Source organism: Poecilia formosa, unplaced genomic scaffold (genome assembly GCF_000485575.1).
Source record: "Poecilia formosa unplaced genomic scaffold, Poecilia_formosa-5.1.2 Scaffold123, whole genome shotgun sequence".
NCBI lineage: Eukaryota > Metazoa > Chordata > Actinopteri > Cyprinodontiformes > Poeciliidae > Poecilia > Poecilia formosa.
Window position 1 is genome coordinate 532,637 of NW_006800062.1, and position 24,142 is coordinate 556,778.

At 40.1% G+C, this 24,142-nt stretch overlaps 2 protein-coding genes and 1 long non-coding RNA gene across 4 annotated transcripts in view; 1 reads left to right on the forward strand and 2 right to left on the reverse strand.

Annotated features, from left to right (window-relative positions):
• The window catches only part of msrab (methionine sulfoxide reductase Ab), a 76,640-nt gene extending 65,889 nt beyond the window's left edge, over window positions 1–10,751 (reverse strand). The window contains exons 1-2 of one of the 2 annotated variants that reach the window (XM_007561112.2): window positions 10,673–10,751; window positions 1,842–1,937 (exon numbers count right to left, since the gene is read on the reverse strand). In XM_007561112.2, coding sequence (XP_007561174.1) covers window positions 1,842–1,937; window positions 10,673–10,736 — 160 coding nt within the window. In that variant the 5' untranslated portion in view covers window positions 10,737–10,751. The remainder of the gene's footprint in view (window positions 1–1,841; window positions 1,938–10,672) is intronic. The other variant, XM_016675944.1, reaches the window with a different exon arrangement.
• An 882-nt stretch (window positions 10,752–11,633) lies between these two features.
• On the reverse strand, window positions 11,634–19,802 carry ythdf2 (YTH N6-methyladenosine RNA binding protein F2). Its single transcript, XM_007561113.2, has 6 exons — window positions 19,609–19,802; window positions 19,358–19,382; window positions 17,201–17,280; window positions 14,566–16,260; window positions 12,996–13,061; window positions 11,634–12,704 (listed from the first exon to the last, which is right to left on the reverse strand). Exons 1-6 carry the CDS (start codon window positions 19,633–19,635, stop codon window positions 12,681–12,683), a joined length of 1,917 nt encoding a protein of 638 aa, XP_007561175.1. The 5' UTR covers window positions 19,636–19,802; the 3' UTR covers window positions 11,634–12,680.
• Window positions 19,803–19,825: 23 nt separating this feature from the next.
• On the forward strand, window positions 19,826–23,579 carry LOC103144230 (uncharacterized). The gene is made up of 2 exons (XR_001663227.1): window positions 19,826–19,903; window positions 22,590–23,579. It is a non-coding gene; the product is annotated as an uncharacterized LOC103144230 (long non-coding RNA).
• The last annotated feature ends 563 nt before the right edge of the window (window positions 23,580–24,142 follow it).

The following is a 24,142-nucleotide window of genomic DNA, read 5'->3' on the forward strand; positions in this document are numbered from 1 at the left end:
CAGTCATTACATGTAGAGGTGAACCTGTAGGAGTGACTGACGAAAAGCAAGCTCACCCGCTGACGGGTGGGAGAAAAAAAAGTCAAAGAGGAGAAGCGAAAAGCGTTCGAACTGGTTGCGCAAAAAAACGTCCTCAGAGAGCAAGAAGGAGAGAGCAAGCAATGTGGTTAATGGACGTAAATTAATTGCTGTCATGTGGATTCTGATCCCAATAAATCAGGGTCAGTGAGGTCTCTGGTGCCATCGCTCCATCACTGGGATCCTGCAGGAAGAAACCTTCATCTCACACACACAGACACACACAGCGACTCGCAGCTGTACACATAGAAATATTTGACTTTTTTTAGTTGAGAATTAAAATTAAACATGCAGGTAGAAATAAAATTTCCCCCCAAAAAACAAACAAAACCTAAAATAAGAATGCAAAAATAATATCAAGTTATTGCGGCACTCCTTGACTGTATTTTGGATGCCGGATCCTCGCATAAGTGAGGGTTTTTAAAAAAATGCACCACAAGTCAAGGCAAGACACTGGATGCCAACTGGTGCAGATCTAACTGGGTTATAAATGCAATGTGCCTCAATAAATTAGCAATGCTTATTATTAAAAATTACCAGTGTGCTTTCTGCTTAGCTAGGCTGCAAAATTGATTTACCTTGTTTTCTGACCATGGCCGTCACAAACACTTCCTCTCTGCTCTGAGAATTACTAAACGTGCTAATCAGAAAATATGTGATCCATGTATTTTAATTACAATTCACACAAGAAAATTCAAAAACAAAAAGTGGTAAAAGAGGCCGCAGCACTGCAACAACCCACAGATGAAACTCGGAACAAAAACGCCGTCCACGCTGAAGTTGACATTTTTATATTTAATTTATAACCACTTACAGTAAAGCATGCCTTATTTTGTATACCGCACATTGTGCCCTCTTTGATACCGTATACCCCAAAGCAAATCACTCATGTTCAAACAATAATATCTGAATGCGAGCGAAATGGTGCAAAATGGGAAGTAGGTCACATAGCAATTTATTTGACAAAAAGGGGATGGGGGGTGGGGAACTGGGACAGGGTGTATGCAGAGGCAGCAGCAGCAGCGAAGGTTTTCGGGACCAGAGATCAGATTTTAACGGAGAAAGTGATCGATCCAGGAAGAAAAGTTACAAACACTTAACGCTCATTAGATCTGTGTTTGGGCTGGTGTGAAGCTGGAACAATAAGCTCGGCATGAAGTCTCACACACACACACACACACACAACAAATAAAGCATGCTTACTTATCAGAGGCGTCATTGTCTGTTCTTGTGAAACTGAGACCAATTTCGCAGCGTTGCAACGATACTGCGCTTCAGCACAACTGACACAGAGAACGGCAGCAGCATTGATCAGCTATCAATGAGCAGCCCAATAATCCTGACCAATATATAACAAACTGATTTCTAAATATATTTTAAAAACTCTGTATAAATTACAAGTATATCACTAAGCATCACATATGTATGACAACAATAAAAAACATTTCAATCCCATGTATTTTTTCATGATTTTATTTAGGAATAATCTTGCACTTGTAATTTATCTAAAAACTGTAAATATTTTTTTAATCAAAAATAAACAAAACTGTCTAGAAAAAAAATATTCAAATGCAATATGAAAATAAATTACAAGTGCAAATTTAGAGGCTATTTAAAAATGCTACATTTCTATGCATGAGTGAAATCTGATATTTAGAGACGACTAATATAAAACATTTTATTAGATAAATATGAGGATTGTAGGCAAGATATGACAAAAAATAATCATTTGAATAATGTCACAGATATACAGTTACACACACCAGGTCTGAGGAGTGTTGGCTGATGCGGCCCTCTTTGCATGTTTAGAGACGATGTCATGTACATCCTCTGCAATCTGCACAGACCGCGCTCAGGACCTGTAAAGCCACATTAACACATGAGAGAGGCTCTGGAGCACCAGTCTTTTCTAATGACCCGATAATCCGACCCAAATGCTGCCTGCTTGCTAATCTCCCCATCAGATTACCAAAGTGGGAGACGAGCACTGCCTATTTGTCCCTGCCTGCCTGCCTGCCTGTCTGTCTGTTTCTGCCTGTCTGTCTGTCTCTTCTGGCTTGTCTCTTTATATAATCGCTTGACTCTTTTTTCCCCGTGTTTCTCTGTCTGATAAAAAAAAAAAAAAAATCTTTTTTCGAGTCTTTCTGATCTTCGCAGCTGCCAGCTAGCAGTGGTTGCACGCCCGTTTGCTACTCTCGTCTTTAAAAATTAAGGACAAAGTGCGAAGACGTAAAAAACGCTGTAAGAAATATTTGTTCTGCCATGTTTTTGATGTGGACAAGGTTAAACTTTTTGTGAAAAAGCACCATTTATGCTTATACACCATAGCATGCAATTAAAGGGAAAATTAAAGAATTAAAGAATGATCTTTAACAGAAAAATATGTATATATAAAAAAAAAAAAAATCTTGTCTTCACAAACAAAAACAGGATCTCTCTGGTGTTTCACACTGGAGCTCTGCTCCAAGGTGTCCGAGCATTTCAGGCGGAAAACATCCAACCTAACATCATGTATGTCTCCCATCAGCATGTCTGCATCTACATGTTAGCCTTCCAGGCCACATAAAATGTCACGTTAAATCTACAGAAAGGCACTTTGAGGAGCCCGCTCCTCGGCTCTGTACGTGCATTTAAAATTTTTGTGCATATATTTGACACACATATTTACAAAAAGCTCAGACGGAAGCCCAGTTTCCACACGGATAAACAAAAGATGTCTGATTTACTGCTTCAAATCTGTAACTGTGAGGAGTTAGTGACAGATTATGGACGGTGTCTACGTTTCATAAATTGTGCACATCTGATGTGTTTAAGGAACATTTTTAAAGATTTTTCTGCATTCTTTTGCAGAGGCTGAAATAAAATAAGTTTCACTTTTCTTTCCATTTTTTTTTCTAACTATTTTAATGAAGGATAATAATAATAATACCTACACTGAATAAAGGAAGCAGTGGCGCTGATGTATGAATAAATCAGATCAGCAGCCATAACAAAACGTTACATTGTTTATTGTAAAAAAAAAAACAACAAAAAAAACAGCAACAGCTTTACTCTTGAAAGTCTTTTAATGTGTGACCTATTGATTTCAACCAAAGTATTTGTGTACTTCTGCACACCAGTGGAGACAAAATACATCTGTAATGTGGAAGAAGTTCAGAGCCTTACAAAAACACTGACAAAGAAAATCTCATTCAACGACGACCAGATGAAAATATGCTCCTGTTTCTGTGTGGATACGACAGCTGTGGACACTTATTAAGGAACGGGAATGGTGATAGCAGCAGGAATACCGGGATGAGCTAAGTGCTGAAGTGAGACATGAGACGGAAAAGAGCAGTGGTGCGCTGGAGGGAGCGGGAGCTGGAAAATAAAAAAAAAAGAGCTAAGGTCATCCCTGCTAGATTCAGCAGCGTTAGCGGGGCTCGTGTCGGTGTGCACGTGTGTGTTTGACAGGGAGAGCGAGGGGAGGGGGGGGGCTGCTGCCGCTGCCCATTTACCAGAATCAGCTGATGGCTGCGGATGATGGAGCGGGGAAGGAGTCAAGGGTCAAAGCCTCGCATTGTCAGCCCTGCTCCACTCTCTCATGGGGTTCCCTCCCTCTGCCGTCAGCCCCCCCACCCCGCCGACCCGCGGCCTCCTCCACATTAACATCCATTCACCAGCTTGGTGCATTGTTGTTGCTTGCAGCAGGAAGAGAGGATGCGATGCGTAGCTTACAGACGTCACTCCTGCAGCTCATTTCTGTTCTGCTGCGGTCGCTCCAAACCGTTCATCTGCTTCAAGTGTGTGAGTGCACTAATATGTGTTTATATGCAGGTGTGTGTGTGTGTAGGACAAGACAAGAGAACTACCCCAGCCCCCCCACTCCTCTCATCCCCCAGTATTAGATCTACCCTCTCACCCCTCAGCTACCCCCCCGCCCCGCCGCCCAGTGCAAACCTCCCCCCACTTTGCCTGTGTAATCCCTGCCAGCTGGCCCTGTTGGCTAATCCCTGTGCACTGATCAGCTGGGCCATGCATCCAGTACGGGACAGGATAGGGACAGGGGCAGATAGGGGCGGGACATTCGATAGATGTGTGTTTGTGTGTGTGTATGGATGTATGTGAGATGGGGGGTGGTGTCGACCAGAAAGCATAAATTGAAGCCGTGCCTTCTCCTCAGCGCACTGTGTCTGCGTGTGAGCCAGTCGCCTGTCCTCCTCGTCCATCCGTCCCTTATTTCCCTGTTCTCCTCCTTCTCCCTGGGATCCTCATACATATATACCTACCTGGCTTATATATGTATATTCTACATCGTGGGCTTTTTTTCCCCATTGTTTCTGGTTTTGTCTTGAGCAGATCCAAATGGATTTTTCCTAAAGCCGATGAACGGCTAGAATTTAGCTGAGTCCGTGTTTTTTTTTTTTTCGTCCTGCTACCTTCTCCTCCTTTCCCCCTTGACTGCATGCGTGACACCTGCCTGCATCCCGTCCCTTCAGTCCCCCCCTGTTTGCTATCCCGCCACCCCTTGTGTCTTCCCAACGCAGAAGAACCCAGACAGGATGGAGATGGAGCGGCGCAGCCACAACAACTACAGCGGCAACAAACAACAACAAGACCGGGAGCGAGGACCCAAAGGAGGACACACTCTCCATCTTCTCTGCTGTTTTTCGCTTCAGCCTTAGAGAGGAAGGACGTATTCGATCAGAGAAAAGAAAGATTCTGTTTGTGGTAGCATTGTGTAGGGTAAAACGGAAAAAGAGACTGATTGCAGTGATGAAGAGTTTTAAAAAAAAAGTGATTTCCTGGAGTGATTTGTATGATAAAAAGCTTCAATTCAGAATTTTTTCCTTCTTTCCATCACACTTTACTGCTTGCAAATCGATTTGTGCGTGTGTGTGTGTGTTGATATTTAGGTCTTGCTCTCTGGTCTGTACAGATACATGCGCAGAGTGTACAGAGCGAGAGAGAACAGTAAAGAGATGGAGAGCAGGAGGGAGGGCGAGAGGGAGATAGCGACACAGCTTTACCAACTGGGATGAAGATCGGTTTGGTCTGGTTAAGCCGTACCGAGCTCCAGAGATCAGGCGACGCGTAGAGTCCGGCGCTTTGCTCACATCAGGACGTTGCGGAGCGTCGTTGGTGTGTCCTCGTGAAAAAACGAGCGTCCTTCCTTTGTTTTGCTCTCAGGGGGAAGATGTTCTGCAGGAATGGTAGCGATCAGGTAGCCGGGCAGCTGCTCTCTTTATGGTGCAACAAAGGTAGCTTCGCTCGCTCTGCCGCTCTGGTCTCTCTGTTCCGTTTACCCAAACAGCATCTGAAGGCTGTGAACCCTGCTTTGATGACAACACTTTTTTTTCCTCTCCCCCCCCTCAAATTTTGTTGCTGCACATCCACATTTGCATGCGTGCATGTATGTGTGCCGTTCAGTGCGAGCCACCGTTTGCAGTGTGTGTTTGTGTCTTTTTCTGTACTATCTGCACAGAAAACATTATTTTTTTTAAATCAGACTGCACATTTGTGTGGGATTAACATGGCTGGCACTCTGACGTGTGAAAGACCCGCAGAGCCGCATCTGAGCCTACAGGGAGGACAGATCACAGGTGAGGAAAAGGAAATGAGAAAGTACAGCTGAGCGGAGGCAGAAATTTCTTTGCACTTTTGCAACAGGAAAGAGGCGAAAAAATGCAGCAAAAGAAGGAGCGAACTTCAACGTGCGGTACATGACAGATTAGAGGAACATGGAAGCGTTAGCTGCGAATGCTTGGAAGTTTGGGTTTGAGCTCTTTGTGTTCACAGTGGACCTTGATTTAATTTCAATACAATTAAGGCACGCGGTGAATGCCAAGAGAGAAGCCACAGTCGACCCTCACCTGCAGCGTGTAGGCGACAGGACAGGGCTGCACAGATTAACGCGCTTCACAATCCAGATTAACCAGACTGCACGCACAGATCGAAGAGGAGCAAATGTATATTTTAGGACACAGACCCACAACCACTGGGCACTGGGCGGTTAACATACTGGTTTCCATATTGTCCCAGCAAACAGAGCCATAGGCAGCATTGCAGTGTTACTCCTGCAGCCAAGTGGACAGAGGGATCACACTGGGGGGATCTGCCATGTGGTGACAGTGGGACACTTCAAAGGTCTGTGTGTTTTCTCTGAGAATACACTTCCTCATGAGGTAAAAAAAAAAGACAAAAAAGAAAAATACTGCCATGATATTACTTAAGGAAAGCAATAAATCAAACTCCTGCTGTGTATTTGTCTTGTAAAAAACTCAAAGTCATCCTCCTGCATGTTGGTTTATAACTTTAGCTTCGATTTCAGCTGCAACACGCTTACCTGCATTTGAAATGATCCGTTTGGATTTCTGACTTTCAGCAGCATCACACTTGTGTTTTTTCCTTCTTTGAAACATTTCAATAAAGTCGTCGTTTTATGGACTGAATTTCTATCCGTAGTATTTCTTGTTAAAGTACAAAAAAAATCCAAAATAAGAAAGCCTCAAGTAATTTTAATAATGAGCAGAAATTATTGTATTAAATAAAAGAAAATCACAGCCTTACATCAAATGATTCAAGCTGCAAATCGCTGCAGGCAACAAAGATGTGAGCTGACCTACATCCCAGATGATGGAGGCAGAATATGCAGACAAAAATAAGATTTTTTTGTTGTTGTACAAATTCATTATTTACAATAAGTTGACATATAATTCAGATTTTTTTCAGATCACACACAACAGCAGCTAAAAACTTCACTAACAAATTTATTTAAGAGCAAAATCCGTGTCTTATTTAAAAAAAAATAAGATAAGATACCACAGCTTTAGAGCAGGTCTACATCTACGCATTTCTATTCGCACGCATTCATCTCCTCACAATTAAAGTGTGCAGCGGGTGAGTGTGCCACATATGTTGAGACAGAGGTCATCAACTGTTTTCAGGTCCCTCTGCCTGTCTGCACATTATGCATCGTCACAATGCTCAATACAATTAGGAGACATGCGGAGGGGGATGCCGAACACATCAAACACTGCAGAACCCCTGGTGCTGGAGAGCAGGTGACCATGTACAGACAGCCCCTCCCCCACCGCCCAGAAAAATCATCTCCCAACATGACATCTTTTTTTTTTCTTTCTTACATATATGTAAGTAAAAAGAGGTAAGAATATGCCATGAGGCCGCCATATTCAATTAATACTAAAATAAAATGAACATAAATAGCGTAAAATAGATGATTCTGAAACTTCCAACTGACAATACGCATTTAAAATGCATTGGTATAATAATATTCTCAGAAAAAGATTGTGCGATCTATCTTTTAATACAAACTACATTATGATATTTAGAGGATTAATTTTCTCATTTTGATATGGAGATTATTTTTTTCCCAGTAAAATGCAGGAGAAGACAGAGGCAATCTAATTTAGTCACGTAAATAGAGGTCGGGTTGGCGACATGGCGAAGCGTCACTAATGGAAGAAAGAGATGGATGCCTTATGATAATGAGGAGAAAATAAAGCAGAACCATGACCTTGCAGTGCAAAATGAACCCAAACCGTGTAATACGTCGCTCACAAAAGGATCTCATGAGTCGAGAATGTTTTCTCTGGATCGATCTCATCAGGATTTAAAATATATATAAATAATTTTATCTTCAATCGTAGCTGTATGATAATTAAAATTTTTATTTTATGGATTTGACCCATTTAAAGAAAATAAAACGTGGGTTGAGGATGCCACCTCACACACCATCACAAACTCTCCCATCATGTCTGTTAGTTTGCTGCTTCATCTCCGGCATGCTCTCAGCGTAATATGCACTCTGTGGGATGTTCCAGAGCTCCTCCTCCTCCTCCTCCTCTTCCTTCTCCACCTCCAGCACCACTTTCTCTTTCTTCCCCGCCGCCCTCTCCGTATGGGGCATCTCAATGCGCCCTGCTTTATGGCTGCTCATTTGCATCCCAGGAGGGGCTGAAAGGCGTCCCCAGAGACACGCAGATAAGGGTCACAGGAGAACCCCTTGAGGGCGGCACGCTTGCCTCACACACACACACCCTCCCCCCCACCACAACACACAGACGACACGTGCCATGGAGCTCCCTCCCGACACACTCACCGCTCACCAGCCGTGGCTCTTTTATCAGCTGTTGTCACTTTGTTAGATGCCGTCCATTCACGATAAACCCGCCTGTAATAAGGTTGAATCTGATTTCTGAGGGTCATCCCCAGCAGTGGGCGACACGGACTTGAAGTTTCGTCATGATATTTTGCTGTACTGTTGTGATAATGAAAAATTAGGGGTGGGCATTTATTGTATTGTTTATCATTCATGCCATAATAAGAATTTTGATTTCTTAATGATGTTAAAACCCCCAAAACTTTTCACTGTTTGTTTAATGAGAGTGTAGATTAATATCATTAATTTGAAAATGTGATTCAAACCCGTTTTCGAGCGCAGTCATACGTCTGCATGTAATGTTTATCATTATCACAGCAGTACTACAAAAAATCGTGATAAAATTTTAAGTCGATATCTCTCACCCCCACGATAAATGTAATAAAAACGATTTCTATATCCGAGAGTGAGAAACGTTTGCGTGTTGCGGCGGAAAATTACCTCAGGGCTGAAACTCGTCAAAATGCATCAACACAACGACTCTAATATGGCATTTAAAGAACAAGCACTTGACGGAGTTTGGCTAAATCGAGGCTCAATGCAGGGAAAAAAGGACAGATAGCAGGCAAAGCAGCGCACAGCTACCAACACTCACCCGGATTAGCATCACGGTCAAAAAGCTAAACAAATAACAGAAAAAATAATTAAAGTCTTCAAGCTGGCGGTGTAAGACGCTGGTTCTGCTCTCGCTTTTGGACCGCCGCTACGCGCTATAGGTAGTAATATTTCTCATACTGAGCGCCACTCAACCTCCACCAGACAGTGAACTCTCACACCGAACATCTGCTTGAAGCTGCAGCATGTGACTTAAAAAAAAAACGATTTTAGATATGTATTAAAATATATCTATTATGTCTAAATTAGGTGAATTTATTGCCAGATAATTTTTTCCATTTTGCCAGATAACATAGTATCATTTATACCTAAAGCGAAAAATTAGCAACCATTCCAGGCGACTGGCAGTGATCAGTGATCGGCATCAAAAACCTGATTGGAGCATCCCTATAACATCTTTTACACTGAACCATCCAGATTAAGCCTAAAATCATCAGTGTGAAACCTCTGACAGAACCAACGTACAGCGAAAGTCAAAATGTGCACGACCTTGTTACAAAGGTCAAATTTCTGTAGCATAAATAAATTCTACAACCAAAAAAAATTTTTTTCCAACTTTAACACAACATGCCTAGTATACAAGTCAACTAAAAAACACACTTAGGAGAAAATAACTATTATTGTTATTCTGTTTTTCCTCCTACCAACAACTTTCCTGTCATTCCTCTGATCTTATTCAATCATCAGAGATAGTCACATGTGGGGTACCCCAAGGTTCCATCCTCAGACGCCTCCCTTTTAGCATACATGCTTCCGCTAGCTCACGTTATGTAAAGCAATTATGAGATTAGCTCCCATAGATACGCAGGTGATTCATAACTCTTTATCATAATGTCACCAGGTGACTATGAACCCATTCCAGCACTGAATAGAGGCTGGAAACAAGTCAGAGCATGGATGTGCCATAACTTTCTCCAGCTCAGCACAAACAAAACTGAAGTTATCTTTGGATGCAAACATGAACAATGTAGAGTTAGCTACTGCAGCTAAAAACTATTGCTCAGGCCCAAAAGCTGAAGGGAAATACATTTTAAGATACTTTTGTTAGTTTATAAATCACTGAATGGCTTAGCACCACAATACTTTAAAGAGCAGTTGTTTTTCTATCAAGCTTCCAGACCAATCAAGTCTTCTGGTTCAAGTCCACTCTGCATTCCCAGAATCAGAACCAAACCAGGAGAAGCAGCATTCCATGTTATGGTTCACAAATATGGAGCAAATTTCCTGGAAAAATGCATAATTGCTGAAACACTGAGTTCCTGCTGTTGGCTTGGAGGTGGCTAAAAACCCATTGTTTATGTTAAGCCTTACTTTAATCTACTGCTGACAATTAGTCTGACTGCAAGAATATCAAATAGTCAGCCAATTTATTTTTTACTAACAGGTCTACACCGGTACAAATATTAGATTTTTGCTTGTTTAAATGCGAAAAATGCGTCAAAGTGCACAATATATGCCCTTTTGAATTTGTTTTTCCAAATGCAATATGTTGGAGGATATCAAATTAGACATTACGGTGATTATTATGGCACTTAATACCCACGTCACTTTAAAATCTCTATTTTTAAGACGTACATAAACCGCTTAGACACCTCTAGCCTTGAAGAAACGTATTCAGAAATGTAGAAAATCCGAAATGAAAGCTGCAATACAGGCTGCTGTTCATTTACACACCAACGTTGCGCAAGCGTGACCAAAAATATTCTTGAAAAGCCTAATTCAGTTCATTTCTTGCAGATTGTAAAGCTTTTCTCAATTTCTGATCAGATGACGTGATACATTTCCACACCAGTACATTTTATAGACGGTATTGCTTACCTTGTAACACAAGGCCTCGTGACCAGGAAGGAAGCGCGATGAACTGATCCCGGCTGAAGAACATGACACGGTAAACGATCCTGTGTCGCCCTCTTGTGTCCACTTCGACTATTACAGAAATAATTTCCAAGACAGAAAATGGCAGAATGTGGATTAATCAAATATTTATGGTAATTACGGAATCTTGTACGTGTCATATTTTACAAAATGTCATTTTCCACCAATGAGTGAGTGTATGTAAGGTTTTTAATCAAGCTGAGTCACCACATTTCATGCCAAAAAGAAAATAACTGAAACGATCCGAAATACGTAGTTCTAGGATATATTTTCAATTTACCTTAAGCAGGTAGAAGATGCATTATTCTAAACACAATTATGAGAAGTTGACGGCTATACCCGGACAGTTTCACAGCAGACAATTGACTTGAATGCCTAAAGAACAAAGGTGTCTGCAAGAACTGCATTCCATTTAGATCAATTCTAGTTTGACACACACTTAGCCCAATAACCGACATGCACCAATGCAGAGGTGGAATTCAATCCTCATGAAAACATCAGTTTAAACTTTACTGGTTTAAAGGAGAATAAGTGCAAGTACAAATAGCCAATGAAAAGCAAAACCCAACATAACTTTGTGGAGCATCTTTATTATGCCACAAATAAAAGCCAGTAGTTCTCAAGGTTTCCTTTTTTTCTAAACTGACAATGACACCGAGCAATGCATGGCTGCAATTAATGGTTTATTATGAATGTCTGGCTGAGCAGAAATAAGAATTGGGGAGTGTGGAGGACAAGGTGACAGAAAAGTGGAGCAGTAGGAGAGGCAAAGCAGGGTTAAAGTAGAACCTCCATCATTTGCAGGCTGATTATAACTGAGCAGAAAAAAACATTAATACCATGTAAAAACAAGCTGAATAAAGAAGCCACTTTCAAGTCGAACATAAGGAATGCACACAACTCTGCTGAATATACCACATTTATTACTTTTGAACTGATTAATAGAAAGAGTGGGGGCAAGGCCACTCACATCAGTCATAAGAAAACGGAAGAAAAAAAAAAGCAGCCCATAGCAACAATGAGTCAACTTCTTCAAGAGACAAAGAAAAAGGCGTAAATAAAGTCCAATGAAGACTTAACAGACGGCCCCATTTTTTCCCTATAAAATTATACAGTGAGCAAAAGCTCATCAACTTAACATGTTCTCTGAATTTAAACATTTAACCCCATTCCTTGGTGTTCCTGCCTTGATCCTCCTCACCCCACCTCCCATACACACTCCGACAACATGTGAAAACACAGAGGGCTTTACTTTTTTCTTTTTTTTTAAACAAACATCTGTAGTCCTCCTAAACAAAAACGTGGCAAGCATGTACAAACAGAAACTGAAGTGAGAATAGTTGGCACCAGCCGTCGGTGAGGAATCCACTGTGGAAGAAGTTGCTCTGGGTTTCTTGGTTGATGATCCGAGCATCATTTGCAGACAGGTGTAAGGTTTGCTTTTAAAGATGAAGATCTTTCCATTCTTTTTTATTTTTTTTTGGGCAGACAGGGACGCTAAATTTTTCTATTTGCTTTCTGTATGGATTTTTATCATTAAGGTTTGTGTGAGAATTACAGACTCAAGTCTTGGACCATAAAAAATGGATGCCGATCCTTGTGTTTACAAAAATAAAGGAAAGAAAGAAGGAAAGGAAAAAGCAGCATACAAGGAAAAAGCGTATGTAGTGGAATGGGGTAGGGCAAAAAAAAAAAAAAAGGATTTCAGCTAAGGATGCTATGCATTTAGTTGTAGTCCTATGAATAATCGTTTCCTTTTTACTACAAGTTCGAAGTAAGTCTTTAAAGTCAAAAGAAATCAAAGTCTTCATTTAGTTTTTTTTTTTCCTCTTGTCCTTTGTTAAATCTTCACCCCTATTAGAATTTCTTAGAGATCTGAATGTAATAATGTACTGGAGCGGACAGGGTTTTAGGAAGGGGCATTGCAGTCCTTTGACCAAAGCACCAACTGTTACTTGACTCGTCCTTGACGCTCCTGGAAAAAAAAAAAGAAGCAACAATTAAAAACAATAATAAGTACAAAATAAAATACAATAAAACATTTTTTTCTTCCATTTCCAATGGATTATAACAGAAGGGGACGTGTGGTGCATTAAACAAGCAGATAGAGATTGCATACTGTGAAGAGTGGATATCACTGTATCAAATAACCGACGATGCAGGTAGAATAAAAAAGCAAACACGTTTTTATTAAAAAGTCAACATACCATGGCATAAATCAACAATACATGTGCATCAAATTACTCCTGAGCTCAAGCAAAGTTACCTGAAGCCTGTAATGACTCCTGTTGCTTGGGTTGCTGGGATATGGCTCACTGCCTTGGACCTCCACCTGTCAGACACAGCACAGGAAACTGAGCACAACATAAAGAATGTGGTTTCCACCTATAGACTTCAATTATAACCACACATTTTAGATTAAAAACAACTTTGATACCATAAAAAGAATTAAGGTTGTGCTTCAGAGACAGAGTAATTAGAGCAGTAATCCAATAAGGAGAAGTTAATATTTCCAGAAATTTATGAAAATAAACTATTTCTAAGCATTTATTTAAATGTTCAAAATGACATTCAAGAAATGTAAAACTACACAGCAAAGAAATGGACTGTAAAACTAAAAGTATGTTTCCAAACTCATACATGTACAGTTTAACTGTAAAACTGTTTTGTGTGCAAACACATGGAAGAAATGAATAAATATTATTTTAATCAAATACCCCAACCTGTGAAAGAATCCAAAATCTGCTGCTTGATAATTTTATTCCTCATGCTTTAAATTCACTATGTAAATGATGAAGTGCAATAATTACAAAATAAAGATAGTGTTTCACCGTTTCATGGTCTAATCTGGTTCATTGTAAAGCCAAAGGTTAAAGGTTACAACAAAAAGAAAGGAGCCAAGCTTCTGGACTATACCAGAAAATGTGTAAAAATATTACGAAATACACAAACCCTATTGTGTTATGGCAAGTAGCTACTGCACACATTGGTATATTAAAATATCTGAGGTGCGATGCGTGCCTATTTTCTTCTTCCATCACTCTGTGGCCTTCAGCATCTTAGCCAAGGTCATTTGTGTCCAGTGTGAGGATCTGCTGCCATGAGACTCCAACTAATTATTACATTAACATGTAAAATGGAAGTTCAAAACACTTGGAATAGATTAACCAACAATTATTGCTCTCCAAACAGTCCTTTGTAATGTGAATATTGCACACACTCATGTTACGATGATATTTTGTCCAGCTGTAGTTTCTGCATACAAAACCAAAAACCACCACCAACATGGCAGCTAAGCTGAAAAAAAAAAAGTCATTCACACATATTCAGGGTATTTCCAGTTTATAATTTGACTTATGACTAAAATATTTAAGAACTGCACAATACTTTGCTGTATTGTCATGTGTTTGCATATCAACACTGGAAAGCAGTAATTGAAGGCTAATATACACCAAGTGTCATCAATGTACACTTTGAATGCCGATAAGGCTTGATACAAGTTTCACTGTAGTAGATTCCCACAATTGACAGATCAAGGTAATCTGTCAAAGGTCAGAGGTCATGAGTAAAAAGAAAAAGTGGATTTCTTCTAATTGATACATCATTACATTTACCTACAACACTGTTTTTTTTTAATATTGTGCAGCTCAACGATAAACAGAGAAGGGATAAACAGGTCATTACAGAGAAAATAGTTAAACTTAGAATAAAAATCAAACTTGTACTAAACCTTTTCATTCTGTGTAATGTGACAGAAAAATGCAATATATAAAAACATTCAGAGTTGAACAATTGTTTTATTACACGTTTCAATCATTTTAGGAATGGTGTTTTACCTTTTTCACACACTCTTCCTCCTCCTGACGCTTCTCATAGTGAGAGAAGTCATCGAAGATGGAAGTGGTGTGTTTATATCCAGCGATGATCTTTAACACCTGCCTGGCCTTGTCCAGCGGTACCTCCTGTGTGTCCCGAGAGTTGGTCACCGGTTTGTTTTCGTTGTTCTCTAGCCGAATGTGCCTCAGCTGACTGTTGGGAACGTCTTTAACAAAGATCCAGCGCACGTCGAAGCGGCCCTTCCACTTGTCCTGCGACCACACGCCAGCAGACGTGTTGTAGTCCACCGGTGAGCGCATCTCCGCTACACCACAGAAGTGCCCGCTACCGTTGACGCTGAACAGAAGATAAAGCGGCCCTTTGCCCGCCAACGAGCGGTAGGCGGCGTCGAGCCGCTTGTTGCCGTGCTCCGTGCTGCACCAAATGTTGTACTTGATGGAGCGGTGGATGTCGTCCTCGGAGTAGCTCTTGATGATGAACACGCGGCCCTGCTTGAGGTTCCAGTCGAAGTCCTTGGGGTTGTAGTTGTTAACCATCCGCAGCTTTTCTAAAACGGGATGAGGCTCGGACGGGACTCCGGGAACCACACCGATGCTGGAAGAGGAGGGAGGCGACTGGCCTGACCCGCTTCCGCCAGCGTCTCCAAACCCATTGGCCCGGTTACGCGGAGGGACCCAGCGAGTCGGTTGAGAAGGCTGCTGCTGTTGGTGGTTTGGCGGTGGTGGACCCTGGGAGAGGGGTTGGGGTATCTGAGCCATACCTGGCTGTCCAGTAGGTGGAAGATGATGCTGCCCCAGCTGGGAGACAGGTGGAACCAGCTGTCCATTGCTCAGAGGCATCTGTGGGTTCCCTGCAGCTGTGGCTCCAGGCTGCGGAGAAGCCTGATTGGGTGGCTGCCCGTTGCTGGGAATAGAGGGTACCTGCTGAGGGGTGGCAGCTTTGGGCATGGTGCCCTTGTTGTCCCAAGTGCCAATGTCCATGTTGTGTTTAATGGGCGGAGGAGGCAAATTGGCACCTGCCATGCCACCCTTGGTTTTAAGCTTGGGTTGAGGCTTGGCGGGTTTGCTGGCGATGTCGGCCCAGGAGGCCGGCTTGGCTGGGGCAATGGAGACGGGGGGCATGCTGGGAGGTCCAACAGAAGATACAGGGCCCAAGGGCCCCCCACCAGGCAGCCCAGAGCCAACCACCTTCTGAGCCATTTCTCCATTCCCACCAGGGGCAGCACCACCGATTTTAAGACCCGCCATGCCCTGGTCCAGGCTGTTCATGCCAGGTGCCTTGTTGAGGGGTTCGTTGGCAGCAGGTGCAAATGGAGACTGTCCATCAATCATGGCACCCCCAAGCGAGCTGGGGGCGTAGGCATAGCTGCTGCTGTAGCCAGAGCTCTGCGGTGTCCCCGACTGTCCCTGAGAGCTGCTGTTGCCCCATGCGGAGAAGTCGATGCCGCTGGGGAAAAAGTTGAAGCCATGCTGGCCCAGGAACGGGTTGCTCCCCAGGGGACCAGGCTGGCCGAACATTGCATCTGGGAGGTAGTGGGGTTCGCCATTGCTCAGCTGTCCATAGGAGGCCAGGTAAGGCATAGGAGGGTCCCCACCAGTGGACCACGCTGCCTCATTCAGGGAGTAGGAAAAGCCAATGGAAGGACTGTAGTAGCTGGGCATGTACGAGTCCGACATGGCCGTATAGGCATTGCTCTACAACAGAAACAGACACGGCATTAACAGTGTTTCAAATAACACTCCATATTATTCCCCCACATTTATCATGCCAAAATTCCATATTTTTCCAGATTCCAGCATACTTTTCAGCCAATTTTTACAGTATAAATACAAAAGTTCACTATGAAGTCATTTGGAGATACTTTCACACTGACTGGACTCGGTAAACGTAAAAAAAAAAAAAACACTCTGACTTAAGAGGATGGATAAACAGTAGCAAATTATGCCAACAACAGATTGAAGGATGGATACAACTTTTACACCAGAAACAAGTCAGTTTCAGACCCCTAAAAAAAACACTGGAGAAAACTTCTGAACCCAAAATATCAGTCTAGTCTAAAAGCTTTACCAAAAGGGCAACTAAACAGGATTATAATGAAAACACAATCTCCTGGAATATTTAAACACAAATAGACCTTCAGCATCTCTCACTCATTTGTAACTTCTTAGTAGAGAGGTTGCAAACGAACCTCTCTCTACTCCATGGTGTTTCCTTACAGGTAAAACTACAACCAAATACTTGTTAGAAGTTTTCAGATATAAAATCCATCAGTGTCCTGTTAGAAAAGCAAAATAAATGCCACTATGCATATTAAAAGGCGTAGGATGACTTTTTTTTTTTAATTAATAAAAATTAATCAGTGATTCCCCAGATAACAGAAATAGACTGGAAACAAGTTAAGTCTTTGTAAATCAAGTTTCAAATTATTTTACATGCAAAATTATTTTTATAAATTTGAACCCATTGAAGGTAAGTAGGTAGTTTTTTGTGATAATTTTTTATTTAATTTGCAAACTCCACTTCCACCATCGTCAACAAAGAATAAAGGTATGTTTTTTATTAATGCATGATGAAAATGCGGTCGTGGTGGTCAACATGATTCATCATCTTCTCACACCTCAGTCAAATGCTCACCTGTCTGGCCTGAGTATTCAGGTAAGGCTCAAACTCATCGTCATTCAAAGTATCCTTTTGGGTCACAGCTCCGTTTTGCACTGAACAGAAAAAAAGACAAACAGGTTTGTGAATCTGATATAGAAATGTTACAGTTTCAATTTATATCACCATCATCGCCTGTTATAAGATTAAACTTATCAGATGATGAGGGAGCAGCCTGAGCAAGTTAAAAGATGTTCTGATGTACTGAAGAGGTGGACTTTGTTACAGATAACAGATCAAAATGATATAAAAACCCATGAAAGACAGAAATGTGAGTAAGACTACAATAAAGAAATCTAACAGACAAGAAATGTTAGTTATTAACTGCTGGCTATTGGCTATGTTACCATTAGTGAATCTGTGCTGATATTCCTGTAACGGTCACTGGATTTGAATTTACATTAAGAATAATATAAATTCAGAATGCTATTCCTTATTGACGTACTTCCTGTTAGGGAGATAATGGAAGACTTTTGATTCACAGAAAGTGTGCCAAATTTGTTTGTAGGTAGGCTATTTTTTTAAACCCTATGTAGTCTAAAGTTTTTAAGTTCTAGTAAAACAAAATTAAACTAATCTGACATCTCTGATTTCAAACCAGAGGGGAAAAAACAGTGTCTAATGGTGCTGAGATTATCAGAAAAATATAATTTAAATGCTAGTGCTGGAAAACTGATAACAATATTGACATTTTTCACATCCCTTTCTTTACCTTTACACAATGTTGCCACCACTATGGGTGGCTTTAGATTATCTGTACTAAACATGTAGATCCTGTTTGAGGCCTGGGAACTTTGACAGTAAATTTAACTGGTCCAATATTATATAATTACAGACGGTGTGAATGAATGACATATAATATACAGTATCCAGCCAAATATTACAACCATCCAAGTCATGTTTTATAATCACAATTTTGCGTCAAAACTATGATTTAAAGTACATCTAATGCAAAATCTTAAAATCAGAAGCAGAATCCTCCTAATGTGATAAATGCCAAGTCTATTGTGACTTTGAAAGTAAATTTTCCTTTCAAAATGTCTAAATATTTTACAATTGATAGGTTAGACAGAATAAGGACATCCAGGACTTGTGAACATTTTGTTTGACAGATGGATGACACTTTTTCATAAACAATCTCAAATTCAGCACATCTATTAAAAGTAACAGTTGATTTTTTTTATTATTATTTCTAATTTTATTGTTCAGTAGATTAATGCCTTGAGAATTAATTGTCTTTAGGCTGATGGAATGATTAAAACATATTTCATAACTATATAAAAAATAATAAATTACACACATTTTGTGATGATATTACATTTTGGGTTGCAACTTGTTTTGGGAGGACATAATTGCTTGAGGATTTTGGATTTTAACATTTTAAACTTTCATATACGTTTGTGCCATTTGAAGTTGGTTTTAAATTAATTTCTTTTGACATTCAACTCTTCTGAAAATGTTGATAGCAAATTTTGCTGAAATTTCTTCTGGGATCCCGCTAATCACCAAGTATCATAGTAAAGATTGATAACTGCAAGTGAAATCATAGAGACAGGTTAAAATTTATTTAAATGTAGACTTATAGCGTTAGCGGTAAAGTGGTGGTAAAGCATGTGTAGAGACGTGTCGTTTCGGGTTAACATAGCAACATGCTAACATTAGCACGCTACCAAGCGACGAGTCCTTTCAACTTGACGGGCTTGGCTGACATTAGCCATAGAGAAAGGCACCTGTAGATTAAACGCAGCTAAAATGCCGTTTAGTGTGTGCTGTAGAGGAAGACTGAGTGGTAAAACGTTGTCTTTGTTCAGTTCTTTGCCCAGAAAAGCGTCCAGTCTAACCAGGAAAACGATGCCGACGTGAATCATTTTGCTATTAACATTAGCAAGTCAACGCTACCTGTGGGGACCCTTTTAAAACTTGTACCGTAAACGCTCCAGAACTGGTTTTAGATAAAACAACGTTGCGTTTTTTATATTTAAACTTAAAATATGCGTAAAACTAGTTTGTGATAGACACAGAGGGGCCTTTCAACAGTAACAAGCTAACAGCACTCGTGAACGCAGGATTTTCAGAGCGCACGGCACGTAAGGAGATCCGTATTCACAACCCCAGTCAGTGAGTAGCTCTTACCTTTATTAGCTTGGCCTTTCGGTCTCTGGATTGGGTCCAGGTGATTCATGAAGGTTTGATTTATGAGAAGAGAGGAAGGGGAAAAAATAGATGAAGAGATGTATTTTCAGCAGTCAGTTTGTTTTGCAGGTGGTCAGGCCTACTGCACTACTGAGCCACAGCCGCTGCCTCGAAGCTAAGCTACCTGCGCTAGCCGTCGCGATGCTGACAAATTTGGCCCTCGCAAACGTTCAGAAAATACCTCTTTTTACCTGTTCAAGAAGGCTGCTGGCTGACATGTCTTTCCCCCCCCACGGCCTGTGTAACTGTATTCTCTCCTAATTAACAGCGGCGGGGTGTACAATTTGTCCGGCTATGAAGGAGTTTCAGGCAAGCACTCTTATCTCTCTATAGAGCCTGGTTTCTACACAATGGCGGGCTGCAGTTTGCTTGACAGACTCCTCAACATGGCTGGGCGGCCCTCGTCAACTCAGAATGACATTTATTCACAGTGAACACGCGCCCCCTAGTGACTGGGAGGAACAAGATACGAATGGTCCATTAAAGGTGGGTAGAATACCCTAAATTGTACTCAAGAAGGAGTAGCACTACTTCAAAAAATTAGGGACTTTCTGTTTGTTTTCTTTTTTCCTTTCCTTTTTTTTGTTTAGAAAAGTCAGAACCTTAAGATTAAAGTCACTTTAATTTCACAATTCTCACTTCTGGAATTTTTGAGGAAAAAAATCTGAATTCTGAAGTTATAGCCAGAATTCTTTTTTTTTCTGTGTGGCTCTAATCAACCTCCGTAACTTCAACATAGTTTTACTAATATAAAAATGAAAAGTTTCCACCTAAGGAATTACTCAAGAGTTAAAAAAATATTCCATATAAAGGCTACTTTTAACTTAAGTACTGAGTAACTTATTAGAATATCTTATGATATCAGATAGACAAAGCATTTAGTTTTGTGTAACTTCTAGTATTTTAAAAATTGAAATGAAAAGTATAATATAAATAAATAATCTCTAAAGGCACAGCAAGCTCAACAAATAGAAATAGCATTAGAATAACAAATCCTGTGCACGAAAAAGAAGTCTCACTTTAACATAAGCTATAGATGTATGAGTCTTTCTGGTGCTTTTTTAGTTAAAATGTGTTTACTCTTCATTCAGTGAAGTAGGTCACAGTTGATAGAGTATCCAGATATTTTACCCAAGTTAGCAATACTAAATGTAGCTGTTATCACCCACTTCTGAAAAGAACTGTAGATGTTACAGAACTCAAAGCTTAACTTTTTATTTAAATATTTATCCAAGACACTTTAAACATGTATAGCAATTTGTAAAGTATTTATATTTTCTAATTTTGTCTCATTGCCACACCAACCTAAAGTGCATTTTATCAGGATTTGAGGTGATTGAGTGCATAGTTACAAATTAGAAGGAAAATCATATATAATTTTCTATTTTATGCAAATAAAAATCTGAAAGTGCGACCTGCATTTGTATTCAGCCCTCCTGGTTCTCGGTAGAATCATCTTATGGTGGAATTACAGCTGTGAGTCCTTTTGAGTATATCATTTCTAGCTTTACATGTCAAGAGATACAAATTTTGCCCATCCTTCTTTTGCAAAATAACTCAAACTAAGTCAGATGGGACAGAAAGCATTGGTCAACATAAAGTTTCAAGTCTTACTGCAGATTCTCAGTAGGGGTTTTAAGTTTGAGCGCACAAACATGGAATTTTCATTCGGTTCCGCTTTGTTCACAATACCGATAATTTAAATATAGATATTTAAGAATGGAAATGGAAAAAAAGCTTTGTAAATATTTATTTACAGACAATACTATCAATACTTTTACAAGACAACACATGCTTTTCAGTAAAAAGTTTTCATAAGGTCAAAAAACAATGTTTTAATTGTCATCTGTTATTTTGTAAAAATAAGACAATGCCCCTTCCCCCAGATTTTATATGTTTTTGGGAGTGAAATACTACATAAAACGTTGTTGAGTATAGACAGTAACAACATTTTGAACTTATTTGTTACCCACAGTTTCAACAGAGAAGGTCCATATTGAGTGATTATCTCAGCTGAATCTGAAGCTCACCAGAACCAGAAAGTTGTGAAAGCTTTTTAAGTAACTTTAAGGGATTCAGGATCTGTCCGAAAGATGAACCTTGCTTACAGTGAAGTAGGTTATTACCCTAACTGGTACTAATGTGCGACATACAGTAAATCAAGAGCCTTTGCTGTAATGGCATTCCTCGGCCACTAGATGGACGCAGAGACACTTTTCTGAGTAAAAGCAAAGTTAAAATTAGTTTCTATTTGTGCTTCTTATTAATGATGATTCAGGATTAGCTCTGTTTGTTTTAGTTTTTTCTTTTGACTCAGCACTAAGTGAAAAAATATGCTCCTGCACATGTTCTGACCGTATGTGGAGAGACATGGAGGCATGGAGGACACTGAGAAAACCACGCTTTCTTTTGGCATTGGAGGAGAACAGGTTACTAGTCCATCACAAAAAGGCAAGTCAGAAGAACATAAAGGGATATGTTCAATTCATTTAAAATCATTTCAGTTATTGAATCATCCCTCACAAACTTACCAATCAAAAATACCAAAATACCCAAGCACACTGATCTGCATAGCCCTCTTCATTTTCCATCAGGCAATTATTCCTTGTTATTGTTGCCATTCTTGCTTTTATAAACAGCTGTTTAATGTTGTCTCTATGCTTATTTTTCCCATTTTGACTCATTATTATCTACAGTTATTCTTTCCCTTAATGCAATAGGTTTAAACAGTGACACCCTTGATTCATTATGGGTGGCCTGTGACCAACTTCTGATCAAATGACTCAAGGACAGGAATAACCCCATGCAGGCAACCCACCACAACCCAAACACACACACGTATATCAAACTGGTTTTTTAAAACCAGGTATTATAGCTAAAATCTTAATTTATATGCAAAACTCAGCAAGTAATTACCAAAAGCAGAGCATAAGCAAAGATAAAACATATTAGATCAGTGATAAAACACAATGGCATCAACATTATAGGATACACAACTGACTGCACTCAGTGCATCAGTGTGACAAATTGGGATGGCAGACCAGTAGCTGTGAAAAGACATCTGACTTGTTAGACATGCTTCAGACAGTAGCATGGCATGCCTATATCATTTTCAGCCTTTCAACTCTCAATCATTTTTTGGGTGCATGATTTTTTTCCCCCTTCTCTCCAGGGTCTTGTTGACTGGTGTGGATTGGGCAGGTGGCGGTGCACGGAAAGGAGCTGGCCCTTTACCGTCCAATAAAAATAGCTGCGGTCTCCATGATGTCACCGCTGAGTAAATCATAGATCTTGAGAGTGAAGAAGGGGATAAAATGAGGCAAATTTTAAAAGATATGTACTTTTTTTTTTACACTTCGCACTTCCATTGGTAATTCAGATTTTTTTTTTATGTCTTGGTTTTCATATTATTCAGAACAACTTACACGAATGCTCACTGTTTTGCATTCATAAATGCTAGCTTACCTGCAATCTTGAAGATGTAGAAAAAAAAAATCAAAGATTTCTCCCTTCTCCCACAGGTGACACTGTCATTTTCAACTAGTCACACCGGCTGTATGCTGCCAGAAGGGGTGTACAAACTATAGTCAGAGTCTGATCTCACTCCCATACCTGGCATTCTGGAGCCACAACACCATGCTGCTGATGAGGAACCCGATCAGTCGTAAATCTTCACTGTTTGACCATGTGACATGCCAAATTTGTGATTCTGCTCAGTCTCCCTTTGGTATCTCATTCTCTTCACCTTTTGCCACCCAGGTCGCTCCTCTAACGGCTCCGTTCTCTGACACAGAGACAATCCTGCATTCCCCAGATCAGTTCTTAAGACTTCAGCTCCTTCATTTTTGATTTTCTTTGGCTTTACATCTGGATTCGAACATGTAATTTTAATTGTGTGTGCATAACTTCAGTGGCCCAACAGGAGGGTGTCAGCTATGTCGGTAGTAGGAATGTAGCACCTGTCAGCCTCGCCAAGGATGCAGTTTTTCCAGATTTTGCCCATTTCACAAGATGAACTATTGATAAATAGTGAGGCAGCTTTGGGGGGTCATTAACAAATCTCAAGTGCAATAAAAAAGTGCAGCCATTTCTTGGCCTTGGCAATTCCTGGTATGTTAACAAGGTGGAAGGAAAAACAATAAACACTAATATTTTTATTTTCTGAACATCTTTATTGCAGTGTTTATTGTTAACAGTGCTAATTATTTAACTTTTCCTTTCAAAAAGAGACATGGATATGTTTTATGGTGATTAACTGTATTTATTAAAGGTCTGTTGATTTTTTTTTCATAATAGTAAAATAATATGGATATGCAAATAGAATAAATGAAATAATATCAGAATCTTTAAAAGTACATAAAATATCAAACCAAACATTTTTTCAACTGAGTTACAGAAAAAATAATTCAGTCTATTTATATTCAATAAAAACAACTTTAGAATAGTTGCAAATATGCAGAGAATCTGAGGTATTTTTTTTATTATTATGCTCTCAGTGGTGTATTGAGAAAATGATTTATTTGTAGAGAATACTAAATGCTTTTTAGCAATCTTCACAAATAAAACCTGAAAGGTGTGGCATGCAGCTCCTTTTTCTTTGACACCCCTAAACAGAATCTATTCCAAACAACTGCTTTCAGAGTTAAGCTAAGGAGTAAACACAATCTTTAAAATCTTACAGAGAACTCAACCAGTCGTCAGAATTTCACCTAAACTAAGAGGAAG

Coding starts and splice junctions, on each gene's coding strand:
- ythdf2 (XM_007561113.2), bottom strand. CDS start 19,635: ATGTCAGCCAGCAGCCTTCTTGAACAG. Junction 19,383..19,608: donor CCAGCAGCCTTCTTGAACAG/GTAAAAAGAGGT, acceptor GACCCAATCCAG/AGACCGAAAGGCCAAGCTAA. Junction 17,281..19,357: donor GAAAGGCCAAGCTAATAAAG/GTAAGAGCTACT, acceptor TTTTCTGTTCAG/TGCAAAACGGAGCTGTGACC.